Source organism: Eriocheir sinensis, chromosome 44, assembly GCF_024679095.1.
Source record: "Eriocheir sinensis breed Jianghai 21 chromosome 44, ASM2467909v1, whole genome shotgun sequence".
NCBI classification, from domain to species: Eukaryota; Metazoa; Arthropoda; class Malacostraca; order Decapoda; family Varunidae; genus Eriocheir; species Eriocheir sinensis.
In genome coordinates, this window is record NC_066552.1 from 3,799,985 (window position 1) to 3,822,794 (window position 22,810).

Below are 22,810 nucleotides of genomic sequence, written 5' to 3' on the forward strand. Positions count from 1 at the left end.
TCTCTTCTTTTCCCTTTTGCTCATTTCCTCTCACTCCCTTTCTTTCCTTCCCTTTCCCTTTCCTTTCCTGCCATTCCATTCTTCCACATTCATTCATTTTTTTCTTCTCTTCTTTCTCTCATTTCCCTTATTTTTCTTCCTTTTTCTATTATTTTGCTTCATTTCCTTCCTATCCCTTCCCTCTCTCTCTCTCTCTCTCTCTCTCTCTCTGGTGGTAATAATAGATATGATGATAGTCGTAGTAGTAGTAGTAGTAGTAGTAGTAGTAGTAGTAGTAGTAGTAGTAGTAGTAGTAGTAGTAGTAGTAGTAGTAGTAGTAGTAGTAGTAGTAGTAGTAATAGTAGTAGTAGTAGTAGTAGTGGCAGTAGTAGTAGTAGTAGTAGTAGTAGTAGTAGTAGTAGCAGTGATAACCGTAACAATAGCAGGAGCAGGAACAGTAATAGAGAAGAAGAGGAAGAGGAAGAAGACCCACGATGAAACAATAACACATGCAAATAGCTACAACAATGGACATGGGGAGAGAGAGAGAGAGAGAGAGAGAGAGAGAGAGAGAGAGAGGGAGAGTGACAGTACAGAACGAGTGAGAGAGAAAAAGGGAACAGGATGAGGAGGGAAGCAGAGGTGGCGAGATGAAAAAGGAAGGAGATAAAGGAGACGAGAAAGAGTGGAAAGGGTGATAAATGGAAGATACGAGAAGAGAAGAGAAAGGAAAAGAGAAGAAAAGGAGAACAACGGAGCAGAAGAGGACAGAACAAAGAGAAAAGAAAAGGAAGGAGAAGAAAAGAAAGAGATGAAAAGAGGAGATAAAAGTATTGGCGAAAGATAGAAACATACGAAGAAAAGAGAAGAGAAGAGAGAAGCGAAGAGGAGGAAGAGAAACGTGATGAAAGTATTGGAGAGAGAGAGAGAGAGAGAGAGAGAGAGAGAGAGAGAGAGAGAGGGGGGTAGGAACAAATGAAAATATAACGAAAGAGGGAGAAAAAAAGAAGTGATAAACGAAGAGAATGGGAGAAAGGGAGAGGGAGAGAGAGAGATAATGTGCTTGCGAGGCGAAGAGCGAAAAAGGGGCAGAAAGAGAGAGAGAGAGAGAGAGAGAGAGAGAGAGAGAGAGAGAGAGAGAGAGAGAGAGGTGAAACAAAGATGAGAGAAATGAAAATAAACCGATACTGAGAACTGGGATAATACGTGAAAAGTGCAATAAGTGGAAAGGGGGGAGAGAGAGAGGGAGAGGATGAAACCAAATCGGATGAGAGAAGAAAAAAAAGTGATACTGAGAACCAGAAATGTGTTTATGTTATGTGCTTTATAACGTAACAAATAGCAGAGAATTATTAACAGATCAAAATTATTAACTATATAAACTATCTAAATATCTAACTGACTGACTGACTGACTGATTATTTGACTGACTGGCTAACTGACTGACTAACTAGCTGACTGACTGAGTAACTGGCAAACCAATTAACTGACTGACTGACTAACTGATAGGCTAACTTCTAAATAACAAACTAAATGACTAACTGACTGACTGACTGACTGATTATTTGGCTAACTGACTGACTGACTGGCTGGCTAAATGAATGACTAACTACGTACCTGACTGACTGGCAAACTAATTAACTGACTGAATGACTGACGAACGAATAGGCTAACTTATAAATAACAAACTGAATGGCAAACTGATTAACTGATTTACTAATTGACTGAACAACTGTAAAAAATAAATTACTATATGGCTAAAAAAATGACTGACTTACTAACGGCTTGACTGATTAATTTAACTATCTAACAAGCAAACTAGATAAATGGATAACGAAGATCAACACAAAATCTCCCCCTTCACTCAGCTTAACACTTAACATTATCACAACACCGGACTTCCCCGTGAAACCAGAGGAAGAAAAGCAAATAAAGCGATAAATAAACCAATAAAAATTAATCACAGGCGAGGGGAGGACAGACAAAAGGGAGGAAAATAAGACAAAAAAACACAAGGAAGACAACACAGAACAACACAATGGAAGACAAAATAAGACAAAACACAAGGGATTTTTTTGGACAGAAAGGAAGACAGCTCAAGGGTAATAAAACAAAAAAAAGAACAAAAAAACAAGATGATACAACATTAGAACACAAAATTAGACAAAAACACAAAGCAGGAAACACAGGACATCACAAAACAACACAATGGAAGACAAAATAAGACAAAAACATGAGGAAGGGATTTTGGGGGGGACAGAAGAAGACAGCTCAAGGGCATAAAACAAAACAGCAACAAAAAAAACAGGACAATGCAACAATAAAACACAAAATAAGACAAAACCACAAGGAAGAGAACAAAAGAATAAGACAATACAATGGAACACAAAATAGCCTATCCTCAGGTCTCCCGTGCTAGGCTATACAAAATTATATCATGGACAGTAAACACATTCATGGGGTTTTATTTTACTGCTGGGTGGGTTTAAATAGGTTTGTGTAAGGGATTTGAAACTCTGTAATCTTCTAAGCTCTATTTTGTTATTTGAAAGACTTAGATCCCACGTTTTATGAGCTAGGAGAATTATTGAATTTTATGGTAATAGGCTATTCATCTTCCCTCTCCCTCCCTCCTCTTCTCCCTTCTCTCCTTCCTCTTTTAGTTTCCTTTTCTTCCTCTTCCTCCTCCGTCTTCTCCTCCTACTCCTCTTCTTCATCCTCTTCATGTTATTATTATCATTATCATTATTTGATTATTTCTCATTCTCCTCATCCTTCTCCTTTCCTCTTCTTCTTCATTCTCCTCTTTCTATTCTTCTTATTATCATTATTTGTCATTCTCCTCCTCCTTCTCCTTCTTCTAGTTCTTCTCTTCTTATTCTCATTATTATTATTCCTCATTTTCCTCCTCATTGTCCTCCGTCTTCTTCTCCTTCTCCTTCTCCTCCTCTTCCTCCATCTCCTCTTCATTTTTTTTGTATCCCAACTCTCTGGTGCTCAGCTTATGGTCGCAAGAGCGCTCAAGAGAATACTAATTAATTCTTGTAAGCTACACCTCTTCCTCTTCCTCCTCTTCCTCTTCTTTGAGTTAATTTAAGACTGCGTGAAGCACTACTTTCTCTGAAGCTCAACTTGGCGAGGAAAATAAAAAAGAAAGTAATCCACATAAGCTACCCTTCCTCTTCCTCCTCCTCCTCCTTCCTCCTCCTTCTCCTCCTTCCTCCTCCTCCTCCTGCTTCTCATCCTCCTTCATCCCCCATTTTCTTTACAAACAAAAAACGTACATCAGCTTATTGTGGTAACGAGAATTAAAGGAGAAAAAGAGTTACCATAAGCTTGTTCCATCCTCCTCTTCGTCTTCCTCTTCCTCCTCCTCCTCCTTAATCATTCACAGGTAAAGCATATCAAACCAGGTGTGTCAGAACTTAATAAAGGATAAAAGAAACACCTGCCAATCAACTCAGGTAACACAGGTAAGGAAAAAGCTAATGTAATCTACTACCTAAAGTGCTTGTCATTTACCTTTTGAAGCAGTGAAGGTTGATGGCTCCGGTGGCTTGTTAGTCCCAATTTCTGATCGCACTGTCTCTTAGCTGTCATAGAGAAAGAGAAATAGATAAGTAGATATTCAGGAGGAGATACTGTGCCTGCGAGGTGAACAGTGAAAAAGGGGGTTAAGGAAGGAAAGTGAAACAGAGAACAAGAAAACAATGGAAAATGATGATATTGAAAGATGGGAAGGTATGCAAGAGATTATACATACATACATATATACATACATACATACATACATACATATATACATACATACATATACACATAGAAAAGGGGGTTAAGGAAGGAAAGTGAAACAGAGAACAAGAAAAAAATGGAAAAGGATGATATTGAGAGATGGGAAGGCATGCTAGAGATTATACATACATACATACATATACACATAGAAAAGGGGGTTAAATTTACAAGTGAAAAACATACGTAATACAACCTAACCTACCTACCTCACCTATCTACTACTAATGAAGCCTAATACTTCTAAAATAAGTGAAAGGTTACATTTGTTAGTGAAAGACATAAGGCCATAATACCACTTACATTAGAAAGGAAAGATTGAATGTCCAAAACCTCCTTGCAAAATCATTATTACCTCAAACACTTTACTAATCTTGTCTCACTTTGCATCCCGTCACACTAACAACGTGACATCCATCCCTCACACTCTCTTGGGGATGACTGATGAGTGACGAAAGTGACGATGAGTATCAGGCTAGTCAGTGTTCCCAAATAAGGTACCATTCCAAAATCGAAAATACAACAATCAAATCAGCTTTATAAATGTCGGTTAATCTTTTCCTCTCGAGTAAAGTAGATCAACAATGACATGTTTTTTTTTACCGTAGGTCAAATAAGGTGTGACTGTTTATTTGTTTATTTGCTTGTTAGGTAGAAACCGGAAGATAAGAATGTGTAAGTGATCTGGTAAAGCTGTCACCTCCCGTTTTCTTTAATGCGCGTGTGTGTGTGTGTGTGTGTGTGTGTGTGTGTGTGTGTGTGTGTGTGTGCCATAATACTGCAACTGCCTACCTCTAACTTAAATAAAAAAAGAAGGATGTGGGAGAAATACGGTTAATCTATACAAAAAAAACATCAACTTCAAAACGTCAACCACATCCTCAAGGGTCGCAGAGTACGCCAGCCTCTTCACAGTATATCTCCGGCGAGTGGAAGTGACAGGGAATTTCAAGGCAACAAGGAGAGACGAGGCGAAGGAAAGGGAAGGCGCAGGAAGGTAAGGAAAGATAAGGAAAGGAAAGGTAAGAAAAGGTAAGGGAGGGAAGGGAAGGAAAGTAAACACGTAAGGGGAAGTGAGGCGAGGAAAGGAAAGGAAAGGGAAGGGAAGGAGAGAGAAGGTAAGTAAAGGGAAGGAAAAGAAGGGAAAGACAAACTAAGATAAGAACAGGGGAGGGAAAGGCAAGGAAAGGAAAGACAATAAAAGATAAGGGAAAGATAGGCAAGGGAAGGGAAGGTGAAGGAAGGGAAGACGAGGGAAAGGCAAGACGAGGGAAAGGCAAGGTGAGACGAGGGAGAGGAAGGGAAGGGAAGGGAAGACGAGGAAAGGTGAAACGAGGGAAGGCAAAATGAGACGAGGGAAGGGAAGGGAAGGGGAGGCAAGGGAAGGATAGGCAAAGGAAGGAGAGGCAAGGGAAAGGAAGGCAAGGGGAGGGAAAGCAAGGGAAGGAGAAGCAAGGGAAAGGAAGGCAAGGGGAGGGAAAGCAAGGGAAGGAGAGGCAAGGGAAAGGAAGGCAAGGGGAGGGAAAGCAAGGGAAGGAGAGGCAAGGGAAAGGAAGGCAAGGGGAGGGAAAGCAAGGGAAGGAGAGGCAAGGGAAAGGAAGGCAAGGGGAGGGAAAGCAAGGGAAGGAGAGGCAAGGGAAAGGAAGGCAAGGGGAGGGAAGGGAAGGCAAGGGTAACACCGGCGGCCTGCTGTGAAAAGGAGGAATGAAAATGAGGAAAAGTTAGTGTGTTGCGGCCTCCATGACTCTCTCTCTCTCTCTCTCTCTCTCTCTCTCTCTCTCTCTCTCTGACTTTTAGAGAAACTTTTGCTCTTTTTTCTTCCTCACAACTCGCTCTAACAACCTTATTTCCTCCTTGTCTTCTCATATTTCCTTTTCTTCGTGTTGGGAAAGTTCCGTCAATTTTTTTTCATTTTTCTTGCTCTTTTTTTCTCTCAATCATGTTTCTTCCTATTTATTTCCTACTTTCGTTTTGCATGAGAACTTTTGCAATATTTAAGTTTCCAAATCATTTATTCTATCAGTATTTTGCTTTTCTTTTTTCTTGTTTTCTTCCTCGTCTTTTATCTAGAAACCTTAATGTCTTCTTGTTTTTTTTTCTTCTTTTCTTACAAATCTTTATTTTTTTTTCTTTACGGGTGGTTTGTTTGTTTGTTTTTCGCGTTGTTTTTGTTATTCGTCTGTCGTGTAGAAATCATGATCTGTTTATTCCTGTTTTCTTCCTTCCCTTTCTTTCTCATGTACCTCATTTTCCTTCCTTTTCTTTCCCTTTTGCTCTCTTTCCTCCCCCCTCGCTCTTATCTCTTACTTTAAATTTCCTTCTCTTTCCTTTCCTTCTATTAATTCACATCCTTTCCTCTCTTACCAGTTTTGTTTTTCTTTTGTTTAGTTCTGTTTTTAGTCTGTCATGTAGTAACTCTTGTCTGTCTTCTTGTTTTCTCGCATTTCCTCTCTCACTAACCATTGTCATTAGGTACGCGGTCGTGTTTTGTTTTGTTTTCTTTTTTTTCCGTCTATCATGTAGGAACCTTAATCTGTTGTCTTGTTTTCTTGCCTTACTCCTATCAACAATTTTCATTTCCGGTGCAGTCTTGTTTTCTTTGTTTTTGTTTTGTTTTTTTCTTTTTTTCCGTCTATCATGCAGGAACCTTAATCTGTTGTCTTGTTTTCTTGCCTTACTCCTATCAACCATTTTCATTTCGGGTGCAGTCTTGTTTTCTTTGTTTTTGTTTTGTTTTGTTTTTCGTCTCGTAGTGAAACCTTATAGACTGTCTTCTTGTTTTCTTGTATTTCCTCTCTTAGCAACCATTTTCATTTTCTGTGCGGTCTTGTGTTATTTTTTTCTTATTTTTTCGTCCCCAGCGCAAGATTGTCCAACCCAGCATCAACAAGTCCGCGGTACAGTCTCGCGACGCGGCCTGTTCGGGACGCCGCGTCAAGGGCACCCGGCTTTAATACCATGCCTGACCTCCCTCTCCGCGTAGCCTCCCTCTCACCTAAGGTCTCTCTCTCTCTCTCTCTCTCTCTCTCTCTCTCTCTCTCTCTCTCTCTCTCTCTCTCTTCCTTTCTTTCACATCCATTCAATTTTCATTTCATTTCTTCCTCATTTACTTTACTTTCCTTCCCTTTTTCCCATTTTCTTCCCTTCATTCCCCACCCCCTCTCTCTCTTATCTCTCCTTTTCTTTTCCTTTCCTTCTTTCACATCCATTCAATTTTCATTCCCTTTCTTCCTCATTTACTTTATTTTCCTTCCCTTTTTCCTCTTTTCCTCCCTTCATTCTCCCCTCTCTTTTATCTTTCCTTTTCTTTTCCTTTCCTTCTTTCACATCCATTCAATTTTCCTTCCCTTTCTTCCTCCTTTACTGATTTTCCTTCCTTTTTTTCCCTTTTCCTCCCTTCATTCCCCACCTCTCTCTTATCTTTACTTTTCTTTTCCTTTCCTTCTTTCATATCCATTCAATTTTCCTTCCTTTTCTTTCTCATTTACTTTATTTTCCTTCCCTTTTTCCCTTTTCTTCCCTTCATTCCCCCCTCTCTCTTATCTTTCCTTTTCTTTCCTTTTCTTTTCCTTTTCATTCCCCCCCTCTCTTATCTTTCCTTTTCTTTCCTTTTCTTTTCCTTTCCTTCTTTCACATGCATTCAATTTTCCTTCCCCTTTTTCTCATTTGCTATACTTTCCTTTCTATTTTCCTCTTTTCCTCTTTCCTCCCCCCTCCCCCTCTTATCCCTTCTTTTTCCTTCTCTTTCTTTTCTTTTACTTCCTTTCTTTCACATCCATTCAATTTTCCTTCCTTACTTCCTCATTTACTGTGTTTTCCTTCCTTTTAACCTTTTGCTTCCTTTCCTTCCTATCCCTTCACCCCTCTCTCTCTCTCTCTCTCTCTCTCTCTCTCTCTCTCTCTCTCTCTCTCTCTCTCTCTCTCTCTCTCTCTCTCTCTCTCTTCGGGTTACCTTACTTTTCCCTCCTTCCTCGCACTAATGGCCTACACTAACACTCCTGCGTCATGTGATCTGCTTGTGTACGTACGCTGCGGACGAGACGGTCAGATTATGTGGGTTTAATTTTATGCGGTTTGGGGGTATTTAAAAAGCTGTTGTTGTTGTTGTTGTTGTTGTTGGTTATAGTAGTAGTAGTAGTAATAATAGTAGTAGTAGTAGTAGTAGTAGTAGTAGTAGTAGTAGTAGTAGTAGTAGTAGTAGTCCTTTTCTCTTTTCCTTCTCCTTCCTATTCTCGTGTCCGTCAGATTATGCTGGTTTAATATTATGCGATTTTGGGGTATTTAAAAAGCTGTTGTTGTTGTTGTTGTTGTTGTTAGTTATAGTAGTAGTCTTTATCTTTATTCCTTTTCCTTCCCTTTCTCTTATATTCGAATCCTTACCTTTCTTTCTCCTTCTTCAGTTATTTCCATCTTGTATGAATATTATACCATCAAGATCTGTAACGTTTTCCTTCGTTATTTGTCTGTAGGTAAGTGTGTATGTCTGTCTCTTTGTACATCTGTCCGCCATCAATATATCTAAAAAAACGGATTGGCATGAAGGAACTAAAGATAATTGACATCATCCTTAGTAACCGAGTATCTCAAACTGGTTAACTTGTTGGGACACTAATATATGAACTTTTTTATGTCTGTCTCTTTGTATATCTGTCCGCCATCAATATATCTAAAAAAACGGATTGGCATGAAAGAACTAAAGATAACTGACAGCATCCTTAGTAACCGAGTATCTCAAACTGGTTAACTTTTTGGGACACTAATATGTGAACTTTTTTTTACATCAGAGGCTTAAGGGCAACAAAAAGGGTACAAAAAAAAGCCCGCTACTCGCCGCTCACATAAAAGATTAAAAGTAAAGAGTAGCCAAAAGTGAAGTCAATTTCGGGTGGAGATCAATTTCGGGTGAACTAACTCGAATATCTGTTTTACTCTGAATACATACTTTATACTGTACTCTGGAAGGAAAAAAACGAACCATATAAGACGAGAGAAAAAAGTTAAACAGATATACACACTTACACATACACAAACAAACAAACACAAAAGGAAGCTGTTTTAACCATACAATAATCAGTACCATCACCACCACCATCATCATCACTAACCATCGCATCAACCACGACCATTAGAACCTCATCATTATCACCACCACCACCATCATCATCACTAACTATCACGTCCACCACCATCACTAGAACCTCAACACTACCATCACCACCACCACCATCATCACCATCACCACCACTACCACCATCAGAACCTTTTAACACTACCACCATCATCACCATCATCATCACCAGCCTAACCATCATATCCACCACCACCACCAGAACTTCTTAACACTATCACCACCACCACCACCATCATCATCACCAGCCTGACCATCACATCCACCACCACCACTAGAACCTTTTAACACCACCACTATCACCACTACCACCACCACCTCCACCACAATCACCAACCTAACCATCACATCCACCACCACCACCAGAACCTCAACACTATCACCACCACCACCACAATCACCACCACCACCACCATCACGTCCACCACCACCACCAGAACTTCTTAAGACTATCACCACCACCACCACTATTATCACCAACCTAACCATCACATCCACCACCATTACCAGAACCTCTTAACACCATCACCATCACCACCATCGTCATCACTAACCATCACATTCACCAGCACCTCCAGAACCTAAACACTATCACCACCACCATTACCAACCTAACCATCACATCAACCACGACCACCACCATCACGTCAACCACCACCACCAGAACCTCTTAACACTGTCACCACCACCACCACCACCACCATCGCCAGCTGCCGCCCCGCCGCTCCTAGATAAGACCATAATTAAGCCGGAAAAGCTATTACCGCCGGAAAAGACGTGTAACTCGCTTGTACCGAAGAGGAATTGAGTTATAATTGCTCACGATCTTATTTGCTACGCGCGGAAAGTTGGAAAGTTTCGTTTAGTCGGCGCAACATCTGTGGTCATATGCCGGAGAGAGACAGAAGGGGAAGGAATTATAGGAGACCTTCCTCCCTTCCTCCCCCCTCTTTTTTTTCTCTCTTCTTTTCCTCCCTGTGTTACTGTCTTTCAACTCCTCCTCCTTTCTCCTCACTTCTCTTTTCCCTTTCCTTCTCTCCTGTCACTCTTATATATTTTCCCTTCTTCCCTTCCCTCTAATATTCCCTTCCTTCCCATTCCTTCTGTCCTTAACATCCTTCAACATCCTCATTCTTTCTCTTCTTTCCCATCCTTCTAAGTTACTTCCCTGGGCCTTTTTTTTTTCTCCTCTTTCTTCCTTTCCATTCTTTCCTCTTATATGCCCCTCCTCCATCTACCCTCTCCTTCTTCTTTCTTTCCCCTCCTTTTCCAGTCTTTTCCCTTCTCCTACATCCCTCTCCTTTTCTTTCCGAACTTTTCTTCGTCCTCCTCCTCTTCATCCTCTTACTCCTCCTTTCCTATATTCTTTACCCTCCTATTTCTTGCCCGTTCCTTCCTTCCTCCTCCTCCTCCTCCTCTTTTGTTGTCCTTCCCCGTAATCCTCACTCTCCCCTAACGCCCACTTGCGGCTGAAGAGTGATATTACAGCAAAAACAGGCGCTGGGCGGAGGTAAATACGCGAGCTCAGCAGGGAAAATAAGAAAGCGAGTGGGAGTTTTTTTTTTTTTTTTTTTTTTCTCTCGTGCTTTGGAAGAGAATAAAGTGGTGGTGGGGGGGTGGAGGGGGGAAGAGGGGGAAGGGGAGAGGCTAAGAAAGGTGTAAGAATAGGTAAAGGTAAGGAGATTGAGAGGGAAGAAGAAGAAGAGGAGGAGGAAGAGGAGGAGGAGGAGGAGGAACGGCTGAGGGTACGAAGGGAATAGAAGCATGAAAAACGGAGGGGAAGGAAGGAAGGAAGGAAAGAAAGAAAAAAGAAAAAAGAAAACGGAAAAAAGAAAGAATGAATGGAAAAAGAGAGGAAGGACAGAAGGAAGGAAGGAAGGAAGGAAAGGATAAAAGGAAGGAAGGAAGAAAAGAAAGAAAGAAAAGAAAAAAAGAAAAGGAGAGAAAAAATGAAAAAAGAAAAAGGAAAAAGAAAGAATGAAAGGAAAAAGAGAGTAAGGAGAGAAGGAAGGAAGGAAGGAAGGAAGATGAAGAAGAGTAAAAATAGATAGCGCCAAGTTTTCGTTGTTGTTGTTGTTCTTGTCATATTCTTCCCTCCGAAAATGACGCTTTAACCCACCCCACCTCTCTCTCTCTCTCTCTCTCTCTCTCTCTCTCTCTCTCTCTCTCTCCTTCAATTCTTTCACATCCTTTCAATTTTTCTTCCGTTCTTTCTCATTTCGTTTATTTTTCTTCCCTTTTCTCCCTCTTTTGCTTCCATTTCCTTCCCTTTCCTCTATCTTTCTGTCCGTTTACCTGTCTGTCTATCGATTCGTCTCTCTCTCAGCCTCTCCCTCTTCCTCTCCCTCTCTCCCTCTCTCTCTCCCCCCGTCGTTCCCTCCCTCAAGTGTTATTTCCTGTCGCCGTCAGTCTCGTCGCCGCGTCGCCTCAAAACAAAAGCAAAAATCTTTCCCTCAGAACCCGATCACTTGAGGCGCGCGAGATGAAGAGTGAAGGGAAACCGAACCGCATTCAAATAACTTACGATTTGACGTGGGGGAAAAAGAAGGGAAAATCTGAACGGAGAGAGAGAGAGAGAGAGAGAGAGAGAGAGAGAGAGAGAGAGAGAGAGAGAGAAGAATGAAGAAATGGAGAAATAGTGATAGTTAGGGAACGATTTGACGCGGGGAAAAAGAAGGGAAAATCTGAACAGAGACGGGGTACGGAAAGAGAGAGAGAGAGAGAGAGAGAGAGAGAGAGAGGAAGCGCGCAGTCCATGGATTTTTGTCATCTTACTTCCCCCTTTGAGTTACGTAAGGTATAGTGATGTTGGACAATAGCGACGATCCAGTGTTAAAATGATGACTCTTAGAGAATAATCATGCAAGCAGTAGAATTAAGCTTGTAAGACAATTCAGTGTTTTAAATGATGAATATATACGTACGTTCGGATGTATAATCATGCTTTTAAGACTCCATTCAGTTTTACGGTGATGAACATGGGAGTTATTACGCGGCGTGATTACATTTCATGAACATTGAGCGGCCGGCAGGCAGGTGGACGCATGCACTCCTTCACTCGTCATGCTGGTCGCTCTCGTTAGTGCTACTGGCTGGCTATCTGCAATACTAGAGAGAAAAAGCAGTCTTCCCCATCGGCCTCCTGGTCCAAAAAGCTCGCCGCGGCCTCGTCAGTATGGACGCGGCGAGCACATGCGAGGGTTTTTGTTTCCCCGTGACCGGCGGCTCGTTCCGGAAAACACGCGGCGCTGCATATCACTGGTTTAATTAATGCGTGGGACGAGGATGTTCTCGGAAGAGTGGGATATTTGGCGTGATGAATGTACGTGCATATCTGACTTAATGGCTTTTAGTCCCTCGTCTGGCCCGCTGCCGCCGTTGCCCAGCCAGGAGCGGGTCTGCAGCGGACAGGTAGGCATAATGGACACCCTGCTGACTGACTTAACTATGACAAACATTAACTGACAAAATTTGACTAGCATAAACATTAAGTCGGCGTGTTGGGGACGGCCGCCACCCACCCCGCCCCGCCCCCTCCTTACTTCAGCTTTACGGCGACGGAGAACAACTTGCTGCCACTACGGGGAAGCGCGTTTTTTTTTTTCTCTCTCTCTCTCCCAGCTCGGCGAGGAAAAGTCGGTCACCACGCAGAATCTCTCTCTCTCTCTCTCTCTCTCTCTCTCTCTCTCTCTTCCTGCAGCTCGCCAGGTAATAAGAACCATTCCATTGACCACCTTCAGCTTTGGTCTCGTCTGGTGTGAGCGCCGATCAAGCATCATCCCTTTAGCCAATGAGTTTTCGCCGGGAACACACGAGAGACAAATATTTCCAAGGGCATCCACTTGGCATATCCGCCCTCAAAATGGCACTGCTCAAAAATTTCCTGCTTACTCTCGTGAAATCAGAACCGCCGACAGCAGAAGCGTATAGTTACATGATTTACCTGGGACTCATTTAGGAAGACGAAGAGAGCGTTGGTTAGAATTCCTAAGGTTAGGAGTGTAAAAATTTAGTCCTGTTCTAACATGTCGAGGAGATACTAAGACAATCAACTAACTGGGTGGGAAAACTGCTCATCAAATGAGTTGTTGCGGGCAAACTATATTGACGCATCGCTAAGGACTCGATGCTTCACACTCACGGAGCCGTCTCGAAAAAGTAACGATACCGCCCAGCCTGACGCGAACACGATGCCCGCAGTCCTGGGATTTCTAATTGTGTCTCTAAAGGTCGTCTACGTATTTTCTATCACTAAGGTTGATGTGTTGGATTACTCGAACCATTTTGGGGCGGAGTCAGATCAAAGTGGCTGATGATAACCTTGAAACAGTGTTGGAATTGCTAGTTAAAACGATGAATAGCCTACTTGTGGTGGTGTGACAGGGCTTGTATGGGTAATGCTTCATCCTGCCTCACATTCAACTCATTCCAATGTATATTTAAGAGGAAGGCGGGGCGGAGTCAGTGTATAGTCGCTTGAAACCTTAAAAACAGTGTTGGAATTGCTAGTTAAAACGATGAATAGCCTACTTGTGGTAGTGTGACGGGACTTGTATGGGTAATGCTTCATCCTGCCTTACATTCAACTCATTCCAATGTATATTTAAGGGGGAGGCGGGGCGGAGTCAGTGTATAGTCGCTTGAAACCTAGAAACGGTATTGGAATTGATAGTTAAAATGATCAATCCTTGTGACAGTGACTCGTGTGGCCCATGGTTCATATCCTGCCTCTCATAGATTCGTTCCACTGTGAATTTCCTCCAGGTATATGCTTAGTGGTCATCAAATACCTGCCTTCATTATGATATTCACTGCTCAACCCTCAGCTATAACGACATAACGAGCTGGTGCGGGTTGCCAATTAACGTACAGCACTTACTTCACTAGCGTGTCCCGTGTGCTTGCAGGCGACCCTTTGCTTGAAGCCGCCGCAATCATGGCCTGAGTAAACGAACGAAAAAGACAGAAAGAAGATACAGGTGAGGACAGGCCCGTGAAAGGGAGGTGATAGTATAGTGTAGTAAGGGGGTCCCTGTCCGCCATCTTTGTTGTTTTGAATCCCTCCCCGCCACTGTTGCCAGATCGTCGTACTCACAGATCGTATATACTTGTTTCTGACTCATAACTATTGCCAGGAAACACCAACAGTTAACCATTTTAACGATAACAATATATGAAGCCAGTTATTGGGGTGGAGGAGACAGTTTTGGGGTCATATCGGCAAATATAAGGCAACCTGTTTGCGTGACTGCTGTTTTGCAAAAAACCAGTTGATTGTTGCATCTTGCACAATCAGCACTGCAACTTTAACAAAGCACCACAAAATGTCAGACAGTACCAAAATGATGGACGACGATGATGAAAGTTGAAAGCAAGAGGGGAAGAAAAGCAAGAGGAAGAGGAGAAAGTTTTGATACATCCTGTTAAAATTTGTAACGCAAAGTTGCTAAAAATTAGAAAGAATTAGATGTAGATGAAGAAAATTTAAAATTCCAAGGAGAAATACAAAAGAAGGAGACAAACTGCAGGATGGCATTGAGAGAGTGATGAAAGGATGAAACTAATGATAACTTAGAAATTCAATTATTCATTTAGATTTGTTAATGGAGAGGAGGGAGAAATAAGAGACAGACGACGCAGAACAAGACCGTGCAGTCCCAAATATCACCAACCAACTCACACGCGCAAAACCATTTTGGTACGTTGCAAGTACGTTGCAAGCGACTTTCAGTTGATCGGTTTATACAACACAACTCAATGTGTGCCTGTTTCTATGTATTTGTATATTTGTATTGCATGCAACTTAAATCACACGTTGCATGCAACTGGTTTCAAGCAACCAGTTGCGTCAGTGTGCGGGCCGCCTAAGAGGCTGAGTATGACAGTCTGAAGTGAAGGTTGCCGATCAGTTCATTTTATTTCAGGGCAGTTTGAGCTTTCACTCTACACTTTTCCTTTCTTGGCTATACCTACGGACCCTTGTTGATGTAATATTGATAACGGTAAGGATTCGTTTTAGGTCCGTGCCAGTATCTCATAATCTACTTTATGAAACATCACTATCTCTTCATATATCTTTTCTACAAACCTTCAACAGTCATGGAAACGCTTTAAAAATCCAATTCAAGGACTTTTTTTTTACTCTTGAAAATAGGGGATAATGTTTACGAAAGCGCGTCGCCTCCTCTGGCGGCGGCCGCGGCGACGCTGCAGCCGCCGCAGCCGTAAAAATTTAAACTACTCCAACCCAACTTTACGACCTACTAACGGGGGGGATGCGCCCCCCTGGACCCCCCCCCCCCCCACACACACACACATGTATATGTGACTTATTTCAGCGAGGAGGTATTTCTCGCAACACCGGCTGCAGCGTCGCCGCGGCCGCCGCCAGAGGAGGCGACGCGCTTTCGTAAACATTATCCCCTTTTTTCAAGAGTAAAAAAAAAAGTCCTTAAATTGGATTTTCAAAATGTTTCCATGACTGTTGAAGGTTTGTAGAAAAGATATATGAAGAGATACTGATGTTTCATAACGTAGGTAATGAGATACTGGCACGGACCTAAAACGAATCTTAACCTTGATAACTGCTTACCGTGAAGGAGGAGGATGGCCATGTTGGGAAGCACACGCACTGTCACGCCCGCGCACACGCACTGTCACGCCCGCGCACACGCACTCCCCGCGTAAACTGTCAAGTGTCAAACTATATAGCTGCCGCCGACCCCCATGGCCCCTGGCGGCCCCCGCCGGGACTAGTGGCGCCACCTGTTACTAGCGGGGTATTTTGGCATAACGGCGTGACGTCAAGGTGTGAGGCAGAGTAGTTATCAAATTACATAGGTCATAATCCAAGCTCCCATGTAGATTAAGGGAAGAAATCGATTTTTTTTTCAACACAAGCCATTGCTAGGGAAAACCTGGGAACTCCTTCACCACTGCATAAATCGCATGCTGAATATTCGAGTTGTGTGGGCTTTGTTTTCATCTACTTTTCTTGACTTCAGTCAGTAAGGCAGGAGCCCCTCAGCTGCCCGACACAAATATGAAGTCAGTTTGGGCGGGTCCCGAGCCTCTTCACGCATATCCCCCAATACGTTATTCTCTCCCTCATATATATCTACGTACTTTTTAAAATTGTGCGTCAATTATTCTTTACATTTGTTCCTCTTCTTCATCCTCTTTTTATTTTTTTTATTTATCGCATCACTTTCGTTCTCATACTTGTCTGCTTTCACTTTACTTTCTCTTTTTATCATGTCTCATAGTTATCATCATCATACCTTGTTTATACTTTAAGAACATAAGAACATAAGAACGCAGGAGTCTGCAAGAGGCCGGCAGGCCTGTACGAGGCAGCTCCTTTGACCCTAAGCTCCCGTGTATCTAACCCCACCTAATATCGCTGTCCATGAATTTATCTAGTCTATTTTTGAATGTGACAATTGTATTGGCACTCACCACATGACTGCTAAGCCTATTCCACTCATCCACCACCCTGTTAGTAAACCATTTTTGCCTATGTCCCTGTTGAATCTGAATTTATCCAGTTTAAACCCGTTACTTCGTGTCCTACCCGGTTCTCTTACCAACAAAACCTTATGAATGTCTCCCTTATTAAAGCCCTTCATCCATTTATAAACCTCGATCATGTCTCCACGCACCCTTCGCCTTTCTAGAGAATGCAAGTTTAACTGTTGAGTCTTTCCTCGTATGGCAAGTTTCTCAACCCCTGAATCATCTTAGTCATCCTCCTCTGCACCGATTCTAACATTTTGATATCCATTCTATAGTAGGGTGACCAGAACTGAACCGCATAGTCAAGATGAGGTCTAACTAATGCTAAATATAGTTTGAGGAAGACTTCGGGGCTTCTGTTGCTTACGCTCCTTGAAATAAATCCCAGTACCCTATTTGCTCGATTTCTAGCTTGAATGCATTGTGCCCTTGGACGGAGATCAGAGCTCACTAAGACCCTAAATCCTCTCGCACAGACCTACTTATGAGAGTGTCATTTAAGCAATAGTTATGTGAGGTTTTTTTCCTACCTACAATAAGAATACTGCACTTCCCTACATTGAACTCCATCTGCCATTTATCCATGATCATATAATCTGTTGAGTTCACCTTGGAGAATACTAGCGTCCTGATCCGACTCAATTACTCTACCGATCTTGGTATCATCTGCAAATTTACTAACATCACTACTAATTCCTGTGTCTAAGTCATTGATATAAATAATAAACAAAAGTGGACCTAATACCGAACCTTGTGGGACCCCACTCGTAACACATCCCCAGTCAGATCTTTTACCATTGATTTGCACTCTTTGCTTCCTGTTGCTAAGCCACGCCTTGACCCAGTTCAAAACTTTACCCTCTACTCCGTGAGCCTGTAATTTAAGCAACAGTCGTTGGTGAGGAACTTTGTCAAACGCTTTACTAAAATCAAGATAGATTACATCATAATTTTCATCTCTGTCAACCGCCTCAAATACTTTATTGTAGAAGGACAAGAGATTGGTGAGGCATGACCTACCTTTTGTGAACCCATGCTGCGAGTCGTGAATTAAGCTATGTTTCTCTAAATGCTCCCGAATGTTCCTGGCTATTATGGACTCCAGCATCTTCCCTATAACCGATGTTAAGCTAATTGGGCGATAGTTTGAAGCAACTGACCTGTCCCCCTTTTTAAAAATCGGCGTCACATTAGCAACTTTCCATAGGCTCGGCACATAGCCAGTATTTACCGACATCTTAAAGATGTCGGTTAGTGGGTCACTGATTATATCACCTAGCTCCTTTAATACCCTCGGAAATATCCCGTCAGGACCTGGCGACTTGTTCTTCTTAAGCTTATCTATCTCATCCTGAACTACTTGCCTGGTAATGATTATATCCCTCAATTTATCGCCATCCCCGCCCTCGTACACCTGAACTCTTTCCGGTATAGTCGTTCGATCCTCCTGTGTGAATACTGAAAGGAAGTAGTCGTTCAACAATGTGCTCACATTTCTTGTAGTTCTCCTCGTCATCCTTCTTTACTCATGGTCTACCTTTTCCATCGACATCGTTCTCGTTCCTTTCTCTTTTTAAATAAGATTGGCAGCACTATGGCCAGGGAACTCACCAAGCCCCGCCCAAACTGACTTCATGGCCGAGTCATTCATAGATTAGTTCACTTTGTAGGTCAGGGTGCCCACAGAGGCTGAGGAACCAAGACTGTGTGTCGTATGTCAACTTTCATATGTCGTACTCTTTTCTTTTACTGTTTTTGAGCAGTTTTTTGGTTTTAGGTAGTTTGGTTTTAAGATATGCTGAAGTTTTTATTTTGGACCATTATTAGGTTGATGTGAGGCTATCATTATTAATATGTATACATTTTTGTGGTCAATAAACTATCTATCTACGGTCCATGGCCCCATATAATCACGTTCAGGACTGACTCAGCCCGTATCTTTTGTTAACCATGTTCACATGTAATATCTGACAACAGCTGCCATACTGCTGTCACGACACAAGCTGACCCCAGGCCAGTCCAGTAGTAGCCTGAGCACTCATGATTATACTAATTTGTCTTTGGCAGGCAGACTGACTCAGTACCTCACCTCACCGGGCAGTGGACTCCTCCAGCTTACTAGGTCAAGGTGCAGGAAGCCTTTTGTATCAAGATGACTAAAACAACAGTTTCGGTATTGTATTTATGAATATAACACAATAATAACTTTTAATATATGGATGCTCTTACCTAATCCCAAAGGCTATATATATACATATATGTACAGCTTTTGATCTGGCAAAATAGTGATTATTAAAATAGTCAATATTAAATACATAAGCTGATGAATGTATGATGATTTAAACTGATGTGTAAATCATACAGTAAATGAAGTGTAAGATAAGTAAGTCCTGGTCTGGGCAGAGGTGCACTGGGCTCGTGGGACAGCGCACCGACGGGCAAAATAATCACAGACTAGTGGCACTGGGGGTGCCAAGTGTGGGGCCAGACAGGAGCCAAACACCCACCCTCCTCACTCACTGGCTCCACATTCTCCATGTTTGTATTTATTTCCAATTAACTAACAAACTTCTCACTGGTCATCTCAATTCTTCATCATTTGATTTTCATTTTCCAAGTCACTAAAAAAATATATATTTCCTATGAATTTTGAGTACCTGGATATTTTCTGATTAGTCTTATTTCAACGTTATAAACTCTGGGGCATTTCTAGATGCAAGCTGAGGCCAATTTCACAAGACAAAGTTGGTGGTGTTTAGATTTCAACAATGACCACATTCTCCTGTGCCAACTCTCCTTCAAATCACAATATCTCATTAAATCCTTTCACTCGTAAATATAAACTATAGACGAAAAAATCCAACAACTGGCATCGTCTTGCTGAGGTTACATCCAACATTATCCGTGGCGTTACATGATGCACGAGTCCTGAGCTGACATCACATTCCTGGAGCCATCCACCCTCAACAACAAGCTTACAACTAATAATATACATCAAATTAACATTTTAGTCGCAAATTATATCAACAGGACGTGGATGACGCTCCGGAATGTGATGTGGACTTGCTGGTGTTCCTGGCCCACAGCACCTCATGTCCCGTGGCTGTGTGTGAGGGTGTGCGGGTGGTGCCTGCCGCCGCGCCTCGCCCTGCCTGCCCCACCCAGCCTCTCCCCCCTCCAGGCTGCCAGAGATCCTGCTTGTGTGTGTGTGTGTGTGTCCAGGATCTCAGTGCCTCTGCAGTGGTCACTTGAAATATGCTCTACATAATGTTCTTGTGTAATTTCAATCACAAATTAGACAGAAGCATGGTGTATGAATGAGCTTTACAATAACAAACTAAAACATGGGAAATAACTAAGCAAATCACAATTATTTCCCATTATTAGCATCAACTGAATGAATAAACAATCAACAAAAACATTTATTAATTAATTGGAATTAATCAGAGCAAATTCTAATATTGATGCAGTGAAGGACAACAGGGGTAGCAAGTATTTCAATACAAAAGAATGTTTACTAGTCAAAAAAATGGAGACGTTTTATTTTTTAGGTTTTATTTATAAGTGGATAGAAGATATTTAAGGGAGACTCAATATACTGAAGGTCTGAGTAAGCCACATATGACTGAGGTGATGAGAGGTGAGGGCCAGGGACGAAGGGTAAGTTGAGGGCTGACGGAGCGCCACCCACCGTGAGACTAGAGTGTACAGGCATCGGCGGCGCTGCTGCGGCTCAGCGCGCGGTGTGGCCGATGGACAGGTCATGTCAGCTAATAATAAATACAGTACAGAATTCCGTCCCCCAGAACAAACCAGGTTCAGGGAAGGGACAAGGTTAACATATATCTAACACGGCTACGAAAAATAGGTACTTTTTTATATCAAATGAAATTATTAGTTACTGTTAAGTATAAACAATGAATTATGTGAATATGATAAATAATGGGGCAAAGAAAACAGGAGCAGTGAGGGCATGAAGGACTGAGCACTCCTGAAGAGCTGGCATGAACTAGTGAAGAAGGGTTGGGGCGGGAGGGCGGTGGGAGCCTCAGGGACACCCACGGCCCCTCCCGCCCCTGTCTCAAGGCACTGGCTGCTCCCGGAACATCTAGTAAAGAGGGTCATGGACGGCCTGCGCAACATCTGACCAGTCCACAGTCTCTTCCGGGGTCCAGACTCTCTCCCACACACAAGACCTTCCCTCCGCCGTCTGAATGACTGGCGGTAGCTTTGATATGTTACCCAGATCACAAAGCTTCATCCATCCAAGGGTTCTTTCCTCACACCTACAAGAAGTACTGTTATGGAAATGAAAGGTGATCACAAGAATAAGTTGAGCCAGTGAACTTCTAGCGTGAGTGACTAATGCAGCGAAAAGAAAAGCTGGCACCCTTACTACAAGGAATGTATGTAAATCACTTCTCAAAACAAATCAACATTTAGTGGAAGGAATTACCATCCAAGAGAACGATGTCTCAATTGAAAATAATCAGGAACATTTAGGTTATATTATTCTCGCAAGTCAATTTCTTTCAATGGCTTTGTTTTCCAGTTGTTTCCTGAACTGAAAATAGTTCTCTGATCTACCAAAGGTCTCCAGCCCCAGTGACCAAGCAACATAAAATATAATTATTAAATATGTCATATAATCCATCACAAAACCATGGCACACACATTACTTCCTCAACATAGCTTGACACCGTACTAGGCAGCTGATTATCCAGACCTCACGGGCAACTGAACTAGGCTCGAGTGCTCGTGTAACAGATTCATATAAAAATAAACCAATCCTATGCAGTCAAGCACAAAACACAACGTGAATAAAAGGACCAGAATGATACCCAATTATTAAGTAACAAGGAACATTTCAAGAACTGCTTCATAACTCGGTGTCTCCCACGTCACTCATCGGCAGCCTCATCAACATCTCGGAGCTGTCTTGCACTCGGTCACCCTCGCACTCATACTTATTTTTATTTAGGTTTTGTTTAATTTTTTGGCGTAACACCCCAATGGTTTACAAAATGTGAGCAGATAATTGCATGAACATCAACAATATTTACACAAGAAAAAAAAAAAAAAAAAAGTGGAACTTGGCACTCATGGAAGTTATCATTTTGGAAGATGGTTCCTCGGTTCCCCGATGCCCGGCGGCTCCTGCTAACCCCCGCTGCTGTCGTCTGGCCCAGGCAATCGGCATGCTAGTAAATATTGCACACACTCCACTGTTAACCATCCCTTCCGCCACCCTGACTCAAGTTATCACACTGGTAACAAGAGAGAGAAGTGTTAATGGGTCAGTACTCGGCCTCAAGGAGAGTTTATGAAGAGCAAAGGGTATGTGGTATGATACAAAAGGCACTTCTATACAGTCTACCTTTGCACTTTCACACAGTGCCGATGCGTGAGTCCTTTCTCGCACACGGTATAGGTAGAGTGGATACGCTGCAGCCGTCATTTCCTCTGGCTAAACAGGCCCAACACTTTCGCAGACAAGGCTCCTCTCCTTCCACCGAGCCGTCAACAACACTACAGCTCACCAACAGCCAGTGGAAAACAGCTCTTGCTACTGCGTTTCCCTTTCAAATCTCTGTCTCTTTTTCGCTCTTGACGCTTGGTTGCTGCTTCCTCCCTCGTGTGCGGCGGGTGTCACTCTTTGCATAGGCAGGCGGACACGCACTACACCCAACCACACACTCTCAGCAGAGCAAGGAGGGAGCGGCACAAGAGACACACTCCTGGACCCCTTCGCCAAGCACCACAGAGACCTTAGCAGTTGGAGGTTGCTTCAGTGCCGTACATTTTGGCACCCACTTGTAAATGGATGGGGGCGTGTGGAGGTGGGGGTGGCGGGGAGGTGTGGGTGTGGGTGGGGAAGCGGTTAAGGGAGGACTGGGAGGAGGCGGAGGACATGGAGGTGGTGGAGGGGTTGGGGCCGGGGGGAGGAGGTGGGGCCCTGCGTTGACTTGGTGCTGGCTTGACTGAAAATAGAGACCAAAACAGTTCTGACAAGGGACTTAGGAATCAATGCACAAAAAGCAGACTTACGCTACACACACAAATAAATGATAACCCAGAAATCATACCCCAACTATCAGCCTGGAATGTTTTAAAAAGCAAATGATAAACAGAAAGCTAACATGTATAATTAATGAAATGGCAAGTCACCCAGAAATTATACCTCAACTATCAGCCTGGAATGTTTAAAGAGCAAATGATAAACAGAAAGCTAACATATATGATTAATGAAATGGCAAGTCACCCAGAAATTATACCCCAACTATCAGCCTGGAATGTTTAAAGAGCAAATGATAAACAGAAAGCTAACATATATGATTAATGAATGGCAAAGTCTCCCCTAGCATCATAGACCAACTGGAGAACATGAGCTAAAATCTA

The 22,810-nt window shown here is 42.6% G+C and overlaps 1 protein-coding gene across 2 annotated transcripts in view; it reads right to left on the bottom strand.

Annotated features, from left to right (window-relative positions):
* Positions 1 to 18,579: 18,579 nt before the first annotated feature.
* LOC126980296 (basic proline-rich protein-like) overlaps positions 18,580 to 22,810 on the bottom strand; it is a 71,472-nt gene continuing 67,241 nt past the window's right edge. For both annotated transcript variants that reach the window (XM_050830018.1, XM_050830019.1), the window contains one exon: positions 18,580 to 22,392. In XM_050830018.1, the coding sequence (XP_050685975.1) occupies positions 22,181 to 22,392 (212 nt within the window). In that variant the 3' untranslated portion in view covers positions 18,580 to 22,180. The remainder of the gene's footprint in view (positions 22,393 to 22,810) is intronic.